At 42.1% G+C, this 15874-nt stretch overlaps 1 protein-coding gene across 2 annotated transcripts in view; it reads right to left on the reverse strand.

The window, feature by feature from the left end:
* Positions 1-15435, reverse strand: part of DENND1B (DENN domain containing 1B) — a 253203-nt gene extending 237768 nt beyond the window's left edge. For both annotated transcript variants that reach the window (XM_039484997.1, XM_039484996.1), the window contains exons 1-2: positions 14923-15435; positions 10989-11053 (exon numbers count right to left, since the gene is read on the reverse strand). In XM_039484997.1, coding sequence (XP_039340931.1) covers positions 10989-11053; positions 14923-14939 — 82 coding nt within the window. In that variant the 5' untranslated portion in view covers positions 14940-15435. The remainder of the gene's footprint in view (positions 1-10988; positions 11054-14922) is intronic.
* Between the last annotated feature and the right edge of the window lie 439 nt (positions 15436-15874).

Consider the following 15874-nt stretch of genomic DNA (forward strand, 5'->3'; position numbering starts at 1 on the left):
AGAGAAGAAACATGGCATTCCACTCTCTTCAATGTGTGGGGAGACAGAGAGAGACTTATGACTGCAGACAGGATTTGTAAACCTTAAAATCAACATAAATTGTTATAGTAAAATACATTTTAAGTCCGTACCGAAAGTGAAGGAGAAGCCTTTAAAGTTACACTTGAACAGCAAATGTACTGAACTATCAGTGGAACAACTCTCTTCTAAGAATGAAGTCCAACTTAGAGCAAGCTTTCTTTCTAAGATGGACTGTGCTGTGTGTGGGACGGCAGAAGTATGCTGACACTAGCTGAGGAAAATATGCAGTCAAACTCTTTAACGCTTCTGAACACAGAAGTTTAAAAGCTGGCAAATGAACAGAGCTACCTCAGATATCCAAGTACTAAAATGAGACAAATTCAACTTCAGAAAAAAAACAAGAAGTGCCATATTTTATACAGGTTGACCCTACTTCTATAAATTTGCTATCTTTGGCTCACATGTTTATATTAATATCAATGTACTTAAATACATACTGGCCATCCTATTAAAAATCTACAAAATTGTTCTTTTCATGGCAAATTAATATTTATGCTTCCTAACCCATCAGATTTTTTTCTTGTATTCCATTGCCTACAAACTGGTCACATATTTATAAATAGCACATAGCATGACGCAGAAACTGATACAGCCAGGTAATAGCAAATGTCTTCAAGGTAATAATTCATCTCCATCAACATCTTGTCAGACAGCCTGCTCCCAACATTTGCTATGGCTGGTGCCTGTGAGGTACAGCTGGGCCTCCCACCCCAGCCTACATGCCACAACTGCTGAGACAGGGAGTCAACCCTTCCCCAAAGACCTCTTCACCAAACGATAAATAGTTTCTTTGGCCTATGTCTTCTCCCAGCTCCCCCACTTCCAACATGACATGCACATCCAAGAATCATCTTGGTTGTAGGGAGAGTGCTGTAGAAAATAAGAGAGTACAGTAGCAATTTTCCATCCCCTCGATTACTCCTGATGAAGAAGAGAGGGTGGGCCCTACAGACTTCCTCCCTTCTCCAAACTCCTGTCAAAGGGAAAGGAAAAGGTGAAAGGGGCCAAGCCACAAATCTGTGTCCTAAGAGGTAAATTGAAAAAAAAATCAATTTATTATTATTTGTATCCCCATAGCACCCAGAATGTGCTAAGTTCTGTCCAAACATATTGGAAGACTTAGTTCCTACCCTAAAAAACATTCAGACTAAATAAATGAAAATTCAGTAAAATAAATATTAACCCACTTAGATGTCACTGCAATTTAAAAAAAATACTCGTGAGATCATTAGGATTTGTAACCTACTGACAGTGTTCTTGGTAGTGTACATGAGACAAATATTAAGACCACTTCTGGTCTGTACTCTTGAGATTGTTCAATATGGACATAATTCTTTGGTTTTAAACATTTTGCACAATCTCAGACACAATTCATCTGCTTTTGCCCTCAAAATGTTTGTGTAATACTTCACTAAACAAAGGATTTGTTAACTATCCTCTTAATCTGTTAAGAACAACTGTAAAGGAACCAGGTTACAAGTAAATTCTTTTTTTAAAAAGTCACATTATGTTTGTAAAATTCAATAATGGAAATTAAAAGAAACCCTTAAGAGTAGTGGAACTAATCTTAGTTATGGTTATAATTACACTGTCAATAAATTACAGGTTAAGGCACCTTTACTTTCAACTATAGTAACTAATAACTCATGTATCTCCCAGAATATTAAGTCCTGATATAAATATTCATAGTGATAGATCCACAATTAAATAACCCTTCTTATCTGTTGTAACTGAAGTAAATTTTCAACATGCACTTACAGTTATGACAACATTGCAGAAACTACTGCATATTTTGGGTAAACATTTTTACAAATAATCACATTCAGCTTACTGCTTCTTCTGTAACAAGTCCAAACATGCACACCTAAACTCCATATACAAAAATGCTTTGTTGCCATTATCTATAGCACTCTGCTACCACAAGCAGCATCACAATACTGTATTCTCAATACCACAAACATCATCAGACATTTTAATTAAGGACTAGCCATTAAAAATCTCAATTCCTCCATATTACTAAAAACATTTTTTTTAAAAACCTAAAGACAAACTTCAAAAACTTGTAAAAGGGATACAAGTTTTAAAAAGCAAACTTGTCATATATCTAAATTCTGGTATCCAATTACAGTGCTTAAAGCAATAATCATAAAGATTACACAAGTCTAGAAGAGGGATGTAGCACATAATACAACTTTAGGCCTGTGTGCAACAGAACATTTTCTCCATCATCATACTGGGGCAAACTAAACCTTAATTTTTTTTAATAAAAAACACTATGTATTTAATCTTTATTTGAAGCACTTATTATGTTTATATTAATAGCCATTTGGTTAAGTCTTATAATTATACATTCAAGTAATTACACTGCTAAGAAGGTGTTCAAATACATTTTTCAAAACTAAACTTATTTCATATTAATTGATAGCAGAGGACAAGTGTGTGGCTGCTTTTTATTCACCTTTCTGCCACAGACAATTTTTAAAAATATAGAGATCAGCACTTTTAAAGGTAAGCATCTCTTTAGTACCTTGCCACTTGAAAACCAGCAGTTAAAAATATCCGTATTGCAGAATAACTGGGTATTCTATTGAATGTTTCAAGTATTTTGAAAAAACAAAATTATTACAGATTGCTTGGTGCATTACATTGATCTAACTAGCTTTTTATCAGACTTCAGTCATGCTCTGAAAAGGAACTGACAGAGGAAAACAGTTATCTGATCAGTACACGTTACACCCACAGAGTGTTTGTGGTTAATGAAGAGCTCTGTGCAACAGGAGGAAGACAACATACCAACAAACAGAGCACACAAACCCCAATCCTGCAAGCAGCTCCATGAACATAGACTCCAGTGCAGAACCCCACTGAAGCCAATGGGGATTTCCACCTGCATTTAACTGCTTGCAAGGTTGAGATCTCAGGCTATGTCTACATTTAAAACAATACAGCGGCACAGCTGTAGTGTTCAGTGTAGCCACTCACTACAGCGATGTAGTTAACCAATCTCCCTGAGAGGGGGTAGCTGGATCAACAGTATAGGAAGTATTCTTCCATCAACCTAGAGCTGTCTACAACAGGGGCTAGGTTGGCTTAACTATGTCATTAAGGGATGTAAATTTTTCATAGAATCATAGAAGATTAGGGTTGGAAGGGACCTCAGGAGGTCATTTGGTCCAATCCCCTACTCAAAGCAGGACCAATCCCCAACTAAATCATCCCAGCCAGGGCTTTGTCACACCTCTGAGCCATGTAGCTGGGTCGAATTAACTTTTTAGTGCAGACCTGACCATAGTGAAACTAACCATTTCACTTAATATTAAAATTCATTTTAATTAGAAATTTGCAAAATTTCATTATTTTTGAACATGTCTTTTCCAAGCAAACATCACTTGGAATAAAGAGTACACAAATCTCCTGGGTTTACTAACATTATTTGTATTATCGTAGTGCCTAAATCAGTCCTAAGTCCACTGTGCTAGACGCTGTACGAACAATGAACAAAAGACAGTCAGCATTAAACACTGTTCAATGGATCCCAACTTTTTCTTAAGACAGGAAAAGAAACATTTAAGGATATCCTTTGAGGATTTAACTTTTGGACACAGCTCTCTACTAAAAGAAGTTATGTTACTGGAATTAATCATGCTAAACTAAGTTAGTGGAACAAAGCAATCTATACTATTAAAGCAACTTCTTCTAAAATCGCATACTCCTAGACCTATTTAGGTTTATAGAAGATTTTTGAATGGTTAAAACAGTATGTGGACAGGAGCCTTGTGCCCCCTAAAGGACTCTGGGCCCCTTTTACCATCTCAAACTTAGCATACAGGGTGAGAGAACCGGGGTGGAAATTGGTTTACTGTCACTTGAACAGAAAAGGGTCAACTTGAGTCACATTCTTCTCAAGGAGTGAGAGAAGAATGGTTTGGAGACCATATCTGCTAGAGATATACATGCTGGAGGTCAAGTTCAAGGAATTTATTTGCTATGCAATAGTTCAAAGCTTATCATGCTCATAGAAGTTGTGGCCTGCTGACTTCCCACTTCAAAATAGCATATTTTTATTGCCTATTGTGCTACATTTCAGTAAACTTAATATAGTGGAAAATCTGTTCGTCTTTCATAATGAAATTATGTGGACAAATAGACAGCTTCAATTAAGCTATGAGCAAACCTCTACACTAAGGTATGACAATGAAAAGTGCTTCTGCAGCATATAACCTTCAAATGAAGGAAGGTCTCCAGGGAGAGAGAGAAAGTTTGTTTCAATGTAACAGCACAGCTATAACTAAATAACAGTCATGTGCAAGTTACCACTGTGAGGAAGTTTGCAGTAGGACACTGCATGCCACTTCTACCAGATAGAAGATCAAAAAACACTGGAATATAAGTTAAAAAAATAGAAGTCTGAAGACTGACGCCATTGGTTAGACTAATATAATGAACATACCAGATTCTACAATATTAATGACAGGTTTCAAACTGTGCCTTGTTTCTACAAGTGATAACTGAATGTAGAATGCCAGCTAAAAAATGTTTCTTCTACTGCCATATACTTTTTTTTAAAATGTGCCAAATAAATTAAGGTATGACATGCTGACAGAAATAATCAATCTTGCCATTTTCTTAGAAATAAAGTAAATATGTCTACTCTATTTACTGCAGAACCATGTTCACCCTGCACTTCAAACATGCAAGCAACAACCTCATTGCTGCTAGAGCGTGCTAGCACTGTTCTCCTGGCCCATGCAGAAAACCATGCTGCACATAAGCTAGTCTAATTTTTATGAACTCTGTCTTAACATGTATCTTGGGGGGAGGGGAAATGCCTGTCCACAGTGATCAGCTAACACATGCTAATTGAGCTACCCCTAGTTCAGAGGTGGGCAAACTACAGCCCGCGAGCCACACCCGGCCAGCGAGACCATCCTGCCTGGCCCTTGAGCTCCCAGCCGGGGAGGCTAGCCCCCATCCCCTCCCCTGCTGTCCCCCCTCCTCCACAGTTATGCCGCCGCACAGGCAGTGCTGTGGGCGGCGGAGCTGCGTGCTCCTGCAGGGCAGTGCGGCAGTGTGTTGGCTCTGGCCGGGCGGCATGGCAGCCAGACATGCTGCTCTGAGTGGCATGGTAAGGGGACCAGGGGGTTGGATAAGGGGCAAGAGGCTCCAGGGGACAGGGAGCGGTTGGATAGGGCGGAGGTTCGGGGAGGCGGTCAGGGGACGGGGAGGGTTGGATAAGCATGGGAGACCCAAGGGGCCTGTTCGGGGGCAGGGGGGTGGATAGGGGGTGGGGTCTTGGGGGGCAGTTACGGGTGGGGGATCCCGGGAGGTGGCAGTTAGGGAACAAGGAGCAGGGGGGGTGGATGAGTCAGGAGTTCTGCGGGGGGCAGTCAGGGAGCGGGAAGTGGGAGAGGGCGGATGGGGGGCGGGGGCCAGGCTGTTTGGGGAGGCACAGCCTTCCCTACCCGGCCCTCCATATAGTTTCCAAACCCCAATGTGGCCCTCAGGCCAAAAAATTTGCCCACCCCTGCCCTAGTTGATGATAACACAGTTTTGACCACATTATAAGGGCATCAAACTTTTCCCATTGGCTAGGCAGACCCAGATTTAATAGAGCTTTTACCTGTGGATGAGCTACTAAAATGTATCAGATTGAGATAAATTCAACATTTACTGTCAAATGCAATTATATACTCTAAAGTCCTTTATCGCTTTTCTTAGTTATTGGGCAAAAGCAAGAGTGTTAGCCCTGCTGAAAGTGTAACATTCAATATACTCCAACTTGGCTAAGGCCTTTTTTCTGTGTCTGTATTCTTACATCATCAGTAAATACATTGTCCCCCTAATAAAATAAATACTAGAAGTATTTCCTGACAATGAAATGATGAAGGTTGAAACAAAGGTCCATAGTAAATCAAATACTGTTATTTTGAGTTTCTCAATTGTCTATAAGGTGCCATAGGATTCTTTGCTGCTTCAATTGTACAGTAGACCCTCAGAGTTTCGAACACCTCAAGAATGGAGGTTGTCAGTAACTCTTAACAAAACATTGTGATGGTTCTTTCAAAAGTTTACAACTGACACTGACTTAATTCAGCTTTGAAACTTTACTATGCAGAAGAAAAATGCTGCTTTCCCTTTATTTTTTATTTTTTACATTTAACACAGTATTGTACTGTATATGCTTTGGGGGGAGTTGGGGTAGGGGGAGCGCATCTCTGCTGCTGCCTGATTGCGTACTTCCGGTTCCAAATGAGGCGTGTGGTTGACTGGTCAGTTCGTAACTCTGAGGTTCTACTGTATTCACGGAATTAAGTTTTCAGTTAATTAAAATAGCATGCATTTGGATTTTATTTATTTATTGGATTTTACTCTTGGCTACAGAAGCAATAATTTTAATCATTCAACTACTGCTCAAAGCCAACCTCACAGCTTATTTAAATCCCATGACACTTTTTGTGTATTTGCTCAGCTATGATTGAAAAAACCACTTTCAAGGTTGTCAGGCCCGTTTTCAAAAAAGATATGTTATATTTTAGGGGTTATTTAAAATGTTCAGCTGTCAAAACTCATCTTTGGAAAGTGCTAATTTTAAGTGTGAATTACGGTGTGTCACATCATAAACAAACTTGTACAGGTGTGCAGCATCCTATTTAAAAATACTAGCTTATTTACAGTCAGACACAGCAAGGCTGTGTTAAGTTTTTACTTGTTTGTTTGAACTGTAGCACAACTAACAAAGGGTGGTTAAACAAAATGCAGAAAAACCTAAAAAAGAGGCGCTCACTCTAGAACAAACTTGAAATGAAAACCTTAAAGATCTGTGGGTCACATTAAGGTCTTTCTCCCTCCTAACTCAACTTCTCCTGCTGCTCACTCATGCAGGGAGATCATAATTCTGTGCTTGTGATAGTTCCACAGCAACACTAATGACAGTGATGTCACAGATTCAACCCTGACTTCACTGCAGGATCAAGTACAAGAAGCAGATGGGATGCGAGAGAGAAAGTCCCTATTTAAACTCAATTCTCTTTCATGGGAAAGAAAGGGGCATGACCAAAGAAACGGTGAATGGACGTTGTTTTGATATATGATATATTCAAAACATTATCATAGCATGAAAATCTGTTTAAAGGCAAGTCTTCCAATACAGTGTAACTGTCAAATTTGTTAGCCTTATCATAAACTGACCTGGAAAGCTCCCTGTTTAGTAAAACAAACCTTTACTCAGTTTTTAAAGCTGTGTTAGAGAAATTACACATTCATCTCTTGTTACATGTATGATAATTCCTTAAATAAATTCAGTCTTAATACTCAGATGTATTTATTTGACATACTACTATTGTACTCTCAGTGCCACAAGCAAACACAATGACAGGTCCCTGCCCCGAGGCATTTGTGATCTAAATTAGACTTAATTCAAGAGACAATCTAATGTGATGCCCAGAGTATGGAAAGATGATAATTATAATATACAAGTGACACCCTAAGAATGGTGATGGGAACTGCACCTCAGCCACTAGACCTTTCACTTGTGATGTTTCAGAAGGCTCAATTCTCTCTCCAGTCCTATTCAAGATAAACATGCAGCCACTAGGCGAACTGGTAAGAAAATAGAGACTTGCGTGCCAGCAATACATAGATGACACAGCTCTACCTGTACATCACCATATATGACCATAGCACTCAACACAAAACATCTCATACAAGCACTGGACTCCGCTCATGGATTAAAAACAGCTGGCTGAAGTTCTGTCTTGAAGTTCACCCATGCAAGACAGAGGTGGGCAGGGGAAAGCGCTCTGAAGAGTCTGCACCCAAGGTGCAGTCTTCTTTGGTGGAAGGTGCACACCTCATAATTCATCAGTTCAGATGGGAGTTTGGGGTGGTTCCTGGATTGCTCACTGATGCTAAGCACTCACATAGCATCAGCCACATGTGATGCTTTCCAACATCTGTAACTGTCTAGAAGACTCCATCCCATCATAGTGGATGGTGACCTGACCTCATTTATTCATATCTTTTTCATCTCCTATCTGGACAACAGCAATACAATATAGCTGGGCATGAAGCCTTCACCACATAGGAAATTCCAGCTCATACAGAACACTGTAGCACATCCTCACCTCACCACACAGACTACTGTGAGCACAACAAACCTGTTCTCTGCTCTCTACAAAAGTTTCCCCATAAAATAGTGAGTCAAATTCAAAGCCTCTGTCTTTCGCTTCCAGGCATCAAGGGCCTGGGCCAAGCATATCTAAAAGACCACCATAACAGGTACAACAAAACTTTGGACCATCCGGGTAAAGCTCATCTGTGCATGGTACCAAGCTTTCTTAGGGGCTGCTCTGAGACTGTGAAATGAACTCCCTCATGAACAATGGACCATCACACCTACCAAACCCTACCAAAAAGCCCCCACTACATTGGACACACAATTCTCCCCCTGGGGACAGGATGAGAGGGAGACTGAACTACACAGATGTTAATCATGTTGCTTAATGCACCATTTGTCAAATGCTCATATTCTATGGTTATGAGGGTGATATATGAACCTATATGGAATAGAAATCAAAATGCAGGTCTGTCTCATCTTACGCGCATTTAACATACGCAATTTCAGCTTTATGCAGTCGGCAAAAAACAAAACAAAAAAAAGAGAAAAATAACAATTTAAATACTGTTTCTGTAGTGCAGACAATTCCGCCTGCCATTCAACTCAATGTAATTTTTACTATACGTGGTTTTCGCTTTACGCGCTAACCGCAGCACGGAACCCCCGCGTAAGATGAGACTTGCCTGTATATACTTGGTAAGTACCCATCCAGTTGCTTCCTTTTAAAAAATACATGTTAATGTGTGAAGATTTTGGAGTGAGGACAGGAATAGGAGAGTAACCAAAATATGTTTTAAGGAGTGCTTTGAGAACATGAGAAGAGCAAAACAGCCTGGCACACAGGGCCACGAGTATACTCCATACATAAGGGGCTCATGAGAAAGGGCACAGTCTCTTGTAGCAGAAGACAATCAAAGGAGCATTAAGATGAACTGAAATAGCACATACAGTGAGAGCTGCGGAAGTGCCAAGAAACTAGTGTTGAGGTGTAAGCAGAAGCCAAGCCTTGTAGTCCTGAAGGTGAGTATAAGGAGTTTGAATGTGATGCAGAAGGGGAGTGAACACCAATGTAGGATTTGACCAGGCAGATATCACAGAGCTGTAGGTGAGGCAAACATTTCTGGTAACAGCACACTGGACAAACTTGAAGGATATGACATGAGAATCATGGTCAGAAATGAAGATGCTGTAGTAATCAAAGCAAGAGATGACAAGAGCATGGATCAAGGTTCTGGCAGTAGGAATAGAGAAGGGACAGATTTTAAAGATACCAGAGAGGAAGCACCAGACAGATTAATTGTCAGACTATATCTTGGGGAGAAAGAACCTGAATATGACATGAAAGTTGCAAGCATCGGTGAAGGCAAAGATGAGTTGAAATGTGGCCGGCCAGCCAAAAAAAGATGTCAGATAGACAGTCACAAAGCAAAGACAGGCCATGGGAGACAGATCAGGTGTGGAGAGATATATCAGGGTCTCATTATCATTCAGGATATGAGAATGGACAGAGGGTTACCAAGGGAGAGAGTATAGAGAAAGAGGAGGAGAACAGGAGATGATCAGAAAGTTGCCTCTATTGGAATTGCTAACAGGAGGAATTAAGAGAGCAAGGAAAGCCAAACCCACAGAGAACCAAAAAAGCACTGAGAGCAAGTCAAGGACAGAGCATAGCCAACTGTGTGAAGGAGGCTGATCAGTCAAGGAAGATAAAAATAAAGAAGTCACCCAAGAACTTGACCAGGAACAGGATATAATATCCTGCCTCAATGAAGGCAATTACATAAGAGTGAAATGGGTGGAAACTACCATGCAGAGAGGATCCAGGAGGAAGTCAGCCTAGAGGAGCTGCAGCATTGGCAACAGACAATAAATTCAAAAAGCCTGGGTATGAATGGGAGGAAGAATATACACTGGCAGTTGGAAAGGCTGGAAGGGTTAAGGAAAATTATTAGAATAGGGAATACAGTGGTGTGCTTGAAAGCAGAGGATGTGATGGAGAATAAGTGAATGAGGGAAAATATGGGAAGCAAGAAAAATCAATAGGGGATAAAGTCAAGGGGGCACGATGTACTAGAAGATGTAAAACTAGTTATATGCCATTATTCTTGTTGAGTCCCTTATTAGAAATTCTAGTCAGCACTTTAACTTCAACCTGAGAAGTCACATGTTTTCGTACATGCAAATTGCAACCAAAAGACTTGCTCAGATAACTGACTAGCATTGTGATCTTGTTAGTACTCGTGCAACACCATATCTCTTTCACCAGAGTGCTTGTAGGAGTGTGAAACTAATTGCTAACACCAATTCAAGTCAGCTCACGATGCCATTTGCACTATTCCAAAATTGCTACAGTAAAAGTTATTTTCTGCTACGTAGGTTTTTTTTTCCTCCTTCAACAATGATTGTTAAGAGATAAGCTCCAAAGAGACAAACGGAGAAATCAAAGTACTCGAATCCCAGTTCTGAGACATACCACTAAATGAAACGAAATGACTTATTAAATCTACATTTTATGGACTGAAAGATTATAGGAATTAAAATGGTATAAGTATGTAACACAAACCACCATATCAACAATAAACTGCTGCAAATGTTTGCCCTTCTATCATCAGAATATTAATAACTGAAAAAATGAATTAGAATAATAGCAATGAGCACTAACAGAATTCCAAACTATCAACACTTCAAAGCATGAGGTGACAAAATAGAGGGTGTGTGGACTAAATAATCTAATAGGGTCTTTTCCATCCCTAGTTTCTATAAATAAATGCCAACAGTTGGAGTACGTTACCTTCATTTTCAGAAGCCTGGCATTTTACCTTGAGTACCAAATCAAATGTACTTTCTGGATTTTGCCTGGAAATAAAAAACAAGTCAATTGATTAGTCATACATATGTCATAAACCACATAGACTGATCTAGATTATCAAGCTTTCTCTACAGCGCCCACAATGTTATATCCTTTCCACTCCATTTGACACGATAAAATTAGAGAATCTCAATTATTTGGATGTTTTGTAAGATTTCAGAAGTCATATTTTCCTCCACATCCTGCAATATATTCACACACTTTTCAAAAAAGAACAGGAAACAGAAGCAAGAATTGAGAATAATTAGATGATTGTTAAAACAATAAAAATTCTGTGATTACACTGATAAATCGTAGTCCTATATGTTTGAGAGCTCTTCAGTCCTTTCATTATGTCATTACCCCATTTTAAATAGTCGTGTTGAAGTAAATACAATTTTAAACTTGCTGACAGTTTGCTTTACAAAACTGAACTTTACAGATGGAAAAAATGCTGCTAGTTTCTTTATTATCTATCAGTTAGAATCCAGTATGTAGATTGGGCCTCACTGATAGCCTTTTCCACTTCACCAGTTTGAACCACTTCTGTTTTTAAGGTATGAAGAGAGTGACCCAGAATTAAGCTTCCATCTTAATTCCTGCAAACTGAGCCATTGGCACATTTATCTTTTTAATATATTTGGTCACCAATTGAAACTTGACAGTCCCCTTCCATCTCCTTCAGAAGTTACTGCCACTGGCATGTTTAAGGATTGAATCCTGTACACAACAATTCAACCACTGGGAATATTAATCCCGTAATTATGCATTACATTTGCATTTGTTGGCTGATAGCTCATTACCCAACCCTAGCCTAAATTTAAATAATTATTTGCACAGAACAGCCACAAGTGAGTACCATTACTATACAACATTCTCTGTCTGTGAATAAACTCCTACATTTCAGTAATTTCTTGATTTATGATGTTAGGTTAATTTATTTTTACCATTCTGAGTTATTTAAATTCTCATTCTGATGACCAATCTGCCATTTATATTAAAAGCAAATACTATAACCTCCACCATATCAATTATTTATCTAAGTAACCACATAATATAGAAGTCAGCAGTTTTTCACAAGTAAGGAATGCAAGACTGGGCCTCAGGTTTCTAAAATGATGCATATAAAGCATATCACAGACTGATAGTTCGATACAAGTTTTTAAAAAAAGTTTTAGAGGGATTTTGGACTAGAGCAAGGGCGGGCAAACTTTTTGCCTCCCCAAACAGCCAGGCATGGCCCAGCCCTGAACCCTATCCAACCCCCACCCCCACTTCTCGCTCACTGATTGCCCCCCCCCCGCGACTCCTGTCCCATCCAACCCACCCTGTTTCCTGACGGCCCACCCGGGACCCCTGCCCCATCCACACACACACCCCTCTCCCTGTTCTCTGACTTCCCCCTGCTCCCCCATCCAACTCTCCCTCTCCTTCCTGACTGCCCACCCCCGGGACTCCTGCCCCCATTCAACCCCTGTTCCACACCCTCTGACCACCCCACCTCCTAGCCACAACTCCGATCTCTGACCACCATCACCCCGAACTCCCCTGCCCCCTTACCGTGCTGCCTGGAGCACTGGTGGCGCTACAGCCGTGCTGGAGCTGTGCTGGAGCCAGCCATGCCACCGTGCAGCACAGAGCACCGGGTCAGGCCGGACTCTGCAGCTGCTCTTCCCCAGAAGCTCGCAGCCCCACCACCGAGAGCACTGCACCAGCAGCGCAGTGAGCTGAGGCTGCGGGGGGCTAGCCTCCCGGACCAGGAGTTCAGGGGCCGGGCAAGAGGGTCCCGCAGGCTGGATGTGGCCCAGGGGTCGTAATTTGCCCACCTCTGGACTAGAGGGAAACTTTCAGAGGCCACCAGTTACTTGATGTGTTTTCTATCATTTATTTTGTCACCAAGTATTGACAATATGCATTTATATTAAGACTGATATCAAATTTCTGAGCAACAATCACATATCTTTCCACATCATATTCCTTCCCTGCATCACTTTTTAAAGTATTCAATTGGAAAATCTTAAAGGAGGATCCTGAATGAGCTAGTTCTGCACTTTTTGTCTAAGTTTTGCTCTCAGTTACACCAGTGTAAATCCAGACTACTTGAGATTTACAGGAGTCTAACAGAAAAGAAAATGATCCATTGTTTCTTCCCTCAGCTAGCAAGACCAGAAAGAATCTAATTAGAGTTGCACTCATTTAAATGAGGGCAAAACTGAGCTCAAGAACCCAGCCTGTAGTGAGAAGAGTGGAATCCCTCTACCATGAAAGGGTTAAATGAAATTTAAACCTAGGTGTGTGTTTGCTCTTTTGGCTCATTTTCCCCCTTCCTTAAAGAAGGAGTGGAAAATCAGAATGCTGGATTTAACACATTCATTCCATTAAAAACGTGTCTCAAATACAGGATTAGGACTTCAGAGCCCAACTTCTTAACTGAATTTACAATCAATAAGACAGCATGTGAAAATGTGTTTCTTCCCTCAGTACACCACCACAAAGTCTGGTTCCACAGAAAAGTTCTAGGTTTACTCTTCACCTCCCACATAGAAGGTGTTACTTATACTTAGAAGTGTCAAGAAATATGTCAAACTAGTGTGATATATGTCAGACTGGCTTTCATTTCTATTGTAACTATTAAATAGCAGATTCATCATAAACATAGATTACTGTCAGTTTACAAAATACAGATTTAACCTCTCATCAATTACTGAATGAAGGAAGTCAATGGGACTACTCACAATGGGCAAGTAGCTTCAAACCATCACAAAAAATTAACTTTACAAAAGTTACTTTGTCAACACATCTGGGTTACACTAAAATTCTCTCGAAGTAGAATTATTCTCTTAACTTCTTGAAAAAAATTAATTTTCTTGAATAATCAAATAGAAAGATGATGTTAGATTCCTTAGAAGAATGTTTATAAACAACCTCTGTTTTGATGTTACTAGTTTTACACTCTATTTTTGTAGCTGTTTCTCAAAACCAAGACTCATTCGTCTGTAACTTTCACAAATATGACAGTAAAGTAAAATAGCTGGAATATTTTTTTTAAAATCACCATTTATTGGCAATAGATACAAAGAGACAGTAAATAGGCAAAAAGTAAAGTGCAAAAGTTTGTTCAGTATTGTTTTTGTAATCCACCTAACACCCAAACAAGTCATCCTGGACATTCTTCTGAGAAGTTTTGTAGGTACCAAACCTTAGGCTGGCACTGTCTTCTAGGAAGACTAGTTATGTGTATGCTCCCAGAGATAGAAACAATGGCCTGTCAATTCTTCCACTTGTGGGGCAGACTCTTTCACTGGGATGAAGATTATAATAAAGCCCTATATACCTTTATCTCATCCTCTGAAGATGAAGGATTCAGCAAGTGGGGCTCACTTTAAGGTGCACGTACAACAGTCGTTGATGACTGAAGGGGGGGGGGTCATTTTGACAGAGACCGAGTGTGTGTTCCAGTCTCTCGCTGGGAATAGAGGGTGCTAGGGCAGAGAGGGGTTTCTTTGGGGGAGGGACAGGTGGGGGGTTGACAAGCTCTCCCTGTGGGGCGGGCTGCAGGATTCATGGCAAGGCGTCTCCACTGGGGGATGAAGAATTGGGTGGGGAGCCACCAGCTGTTCACTCTGAGGCTGCCAGTGTCACACCTGCGGGGAGGGGGATTTTGCCGCGTGGGCTCCCATGACAGCCCGGTGCAGTCCCGCTCCTGTCGTGCCCCGGGGCTCTGCTCAGCCGCCCCCTGTGCGTGCCCAGCGCAGAGCCAGGCCCCTGCCCCACACCCCGCCAGGCTGGGGGAGGCTTTGAGGCCTAGTCCCTCCTCCCCTTTCCCTCCAGCGCAGCCCCCCGAGCCGCCTCGGCCGCCCCCGCCGCCGCCACTCACTTGATCCTGCTGTCCATGGTCACATCTCGGGCCCCGGCCGCCGGTCCGCGCCCCGCGGGGAAACACCTCGCCCGGCCGGCAGGGAAAGGAGGGACGCGCCGGCCCCGGGGGACGGGGAGGTTACAGCGGCTGCTGGCGGTGGCCCATGGCTGCTCCGCTCCCCCGGCTCGGGCCGTGAGCGCGGCGGGGAGCGGCGGCACCGCCTCCTCCCAGCCTCAGTTCCTGTTGCCGCGGCGGCGCCGGCACCTTCTGGGAAGCAGGAAGCTCGGCGGTGGCCGGAGCAGCCGCCGGTGGCAGTGGCACCTGCGCCGGGCAGGGGGTGGCTCCGGGGGTGGCCCTGCTGCGGGGGACGTGACTGAACTGAACTCCCCGGGGACACGCGCGGGGTGTCGGCTGCCCGCTCCCCGCACCGGCCCCCGGGCCTGCTGCAGCAGCCTTTGCCCTCCGGGCCCGGCCCCAGCCCCAACCCAGCGCTGAATGCGCTCGCAGGCACAGGGCAGGGGGCCCGGCTCCACTGCCTGACCCACGGGGCTGCTCCAAAAGCTCGGGCTAGTTGTGTCCCCCGTGGGGGTTGTACAGTTCCCGTCCAGCACAGCCCTGCACGTTTCCTCTAAACGCCCCGAGAGGCGCCTGAACTTCTCCTTTCATTATAATTAACGCTTCCCTAGATTGGGGAAGGGAATAAACAACCCAAAACCGCCACTTTGCACTGTTCCTCCATCAGGCGTTTCATTTAGAAAGAAAGGCAGCGCTAAGGTTCTTTTGTTTTGTTCTGTTTTCCACTTTATCTCCCCAAACCCTTCAAGCTGGGTTCTCAGGTTATTACAGGTTTAAATGAATGAAGTTCCAATTTACACACACACACACACACCCAATGAAGAGGGAAAGGGAAATAAAATGTTGGGTCAGATATTCAAAATATCTCATTACTAAAGCACATTGCAAAATCCTT

The sequence above is a fragment of the Mauremys reevesii genome, linkage group 8 (assembly GCF_016161935.1).
Source record: "Mauremys reevesii isolate NIE-2019 linkage group 8, ASM1616193v1, whole genome shotgun sequence".
NCBI classification, from domain to species: domain Eukaryota; kingdom Metazoa; phylum Chordata; order Testudines; family Geoemydidae; genus Mauremys; species Mauremys reevesii.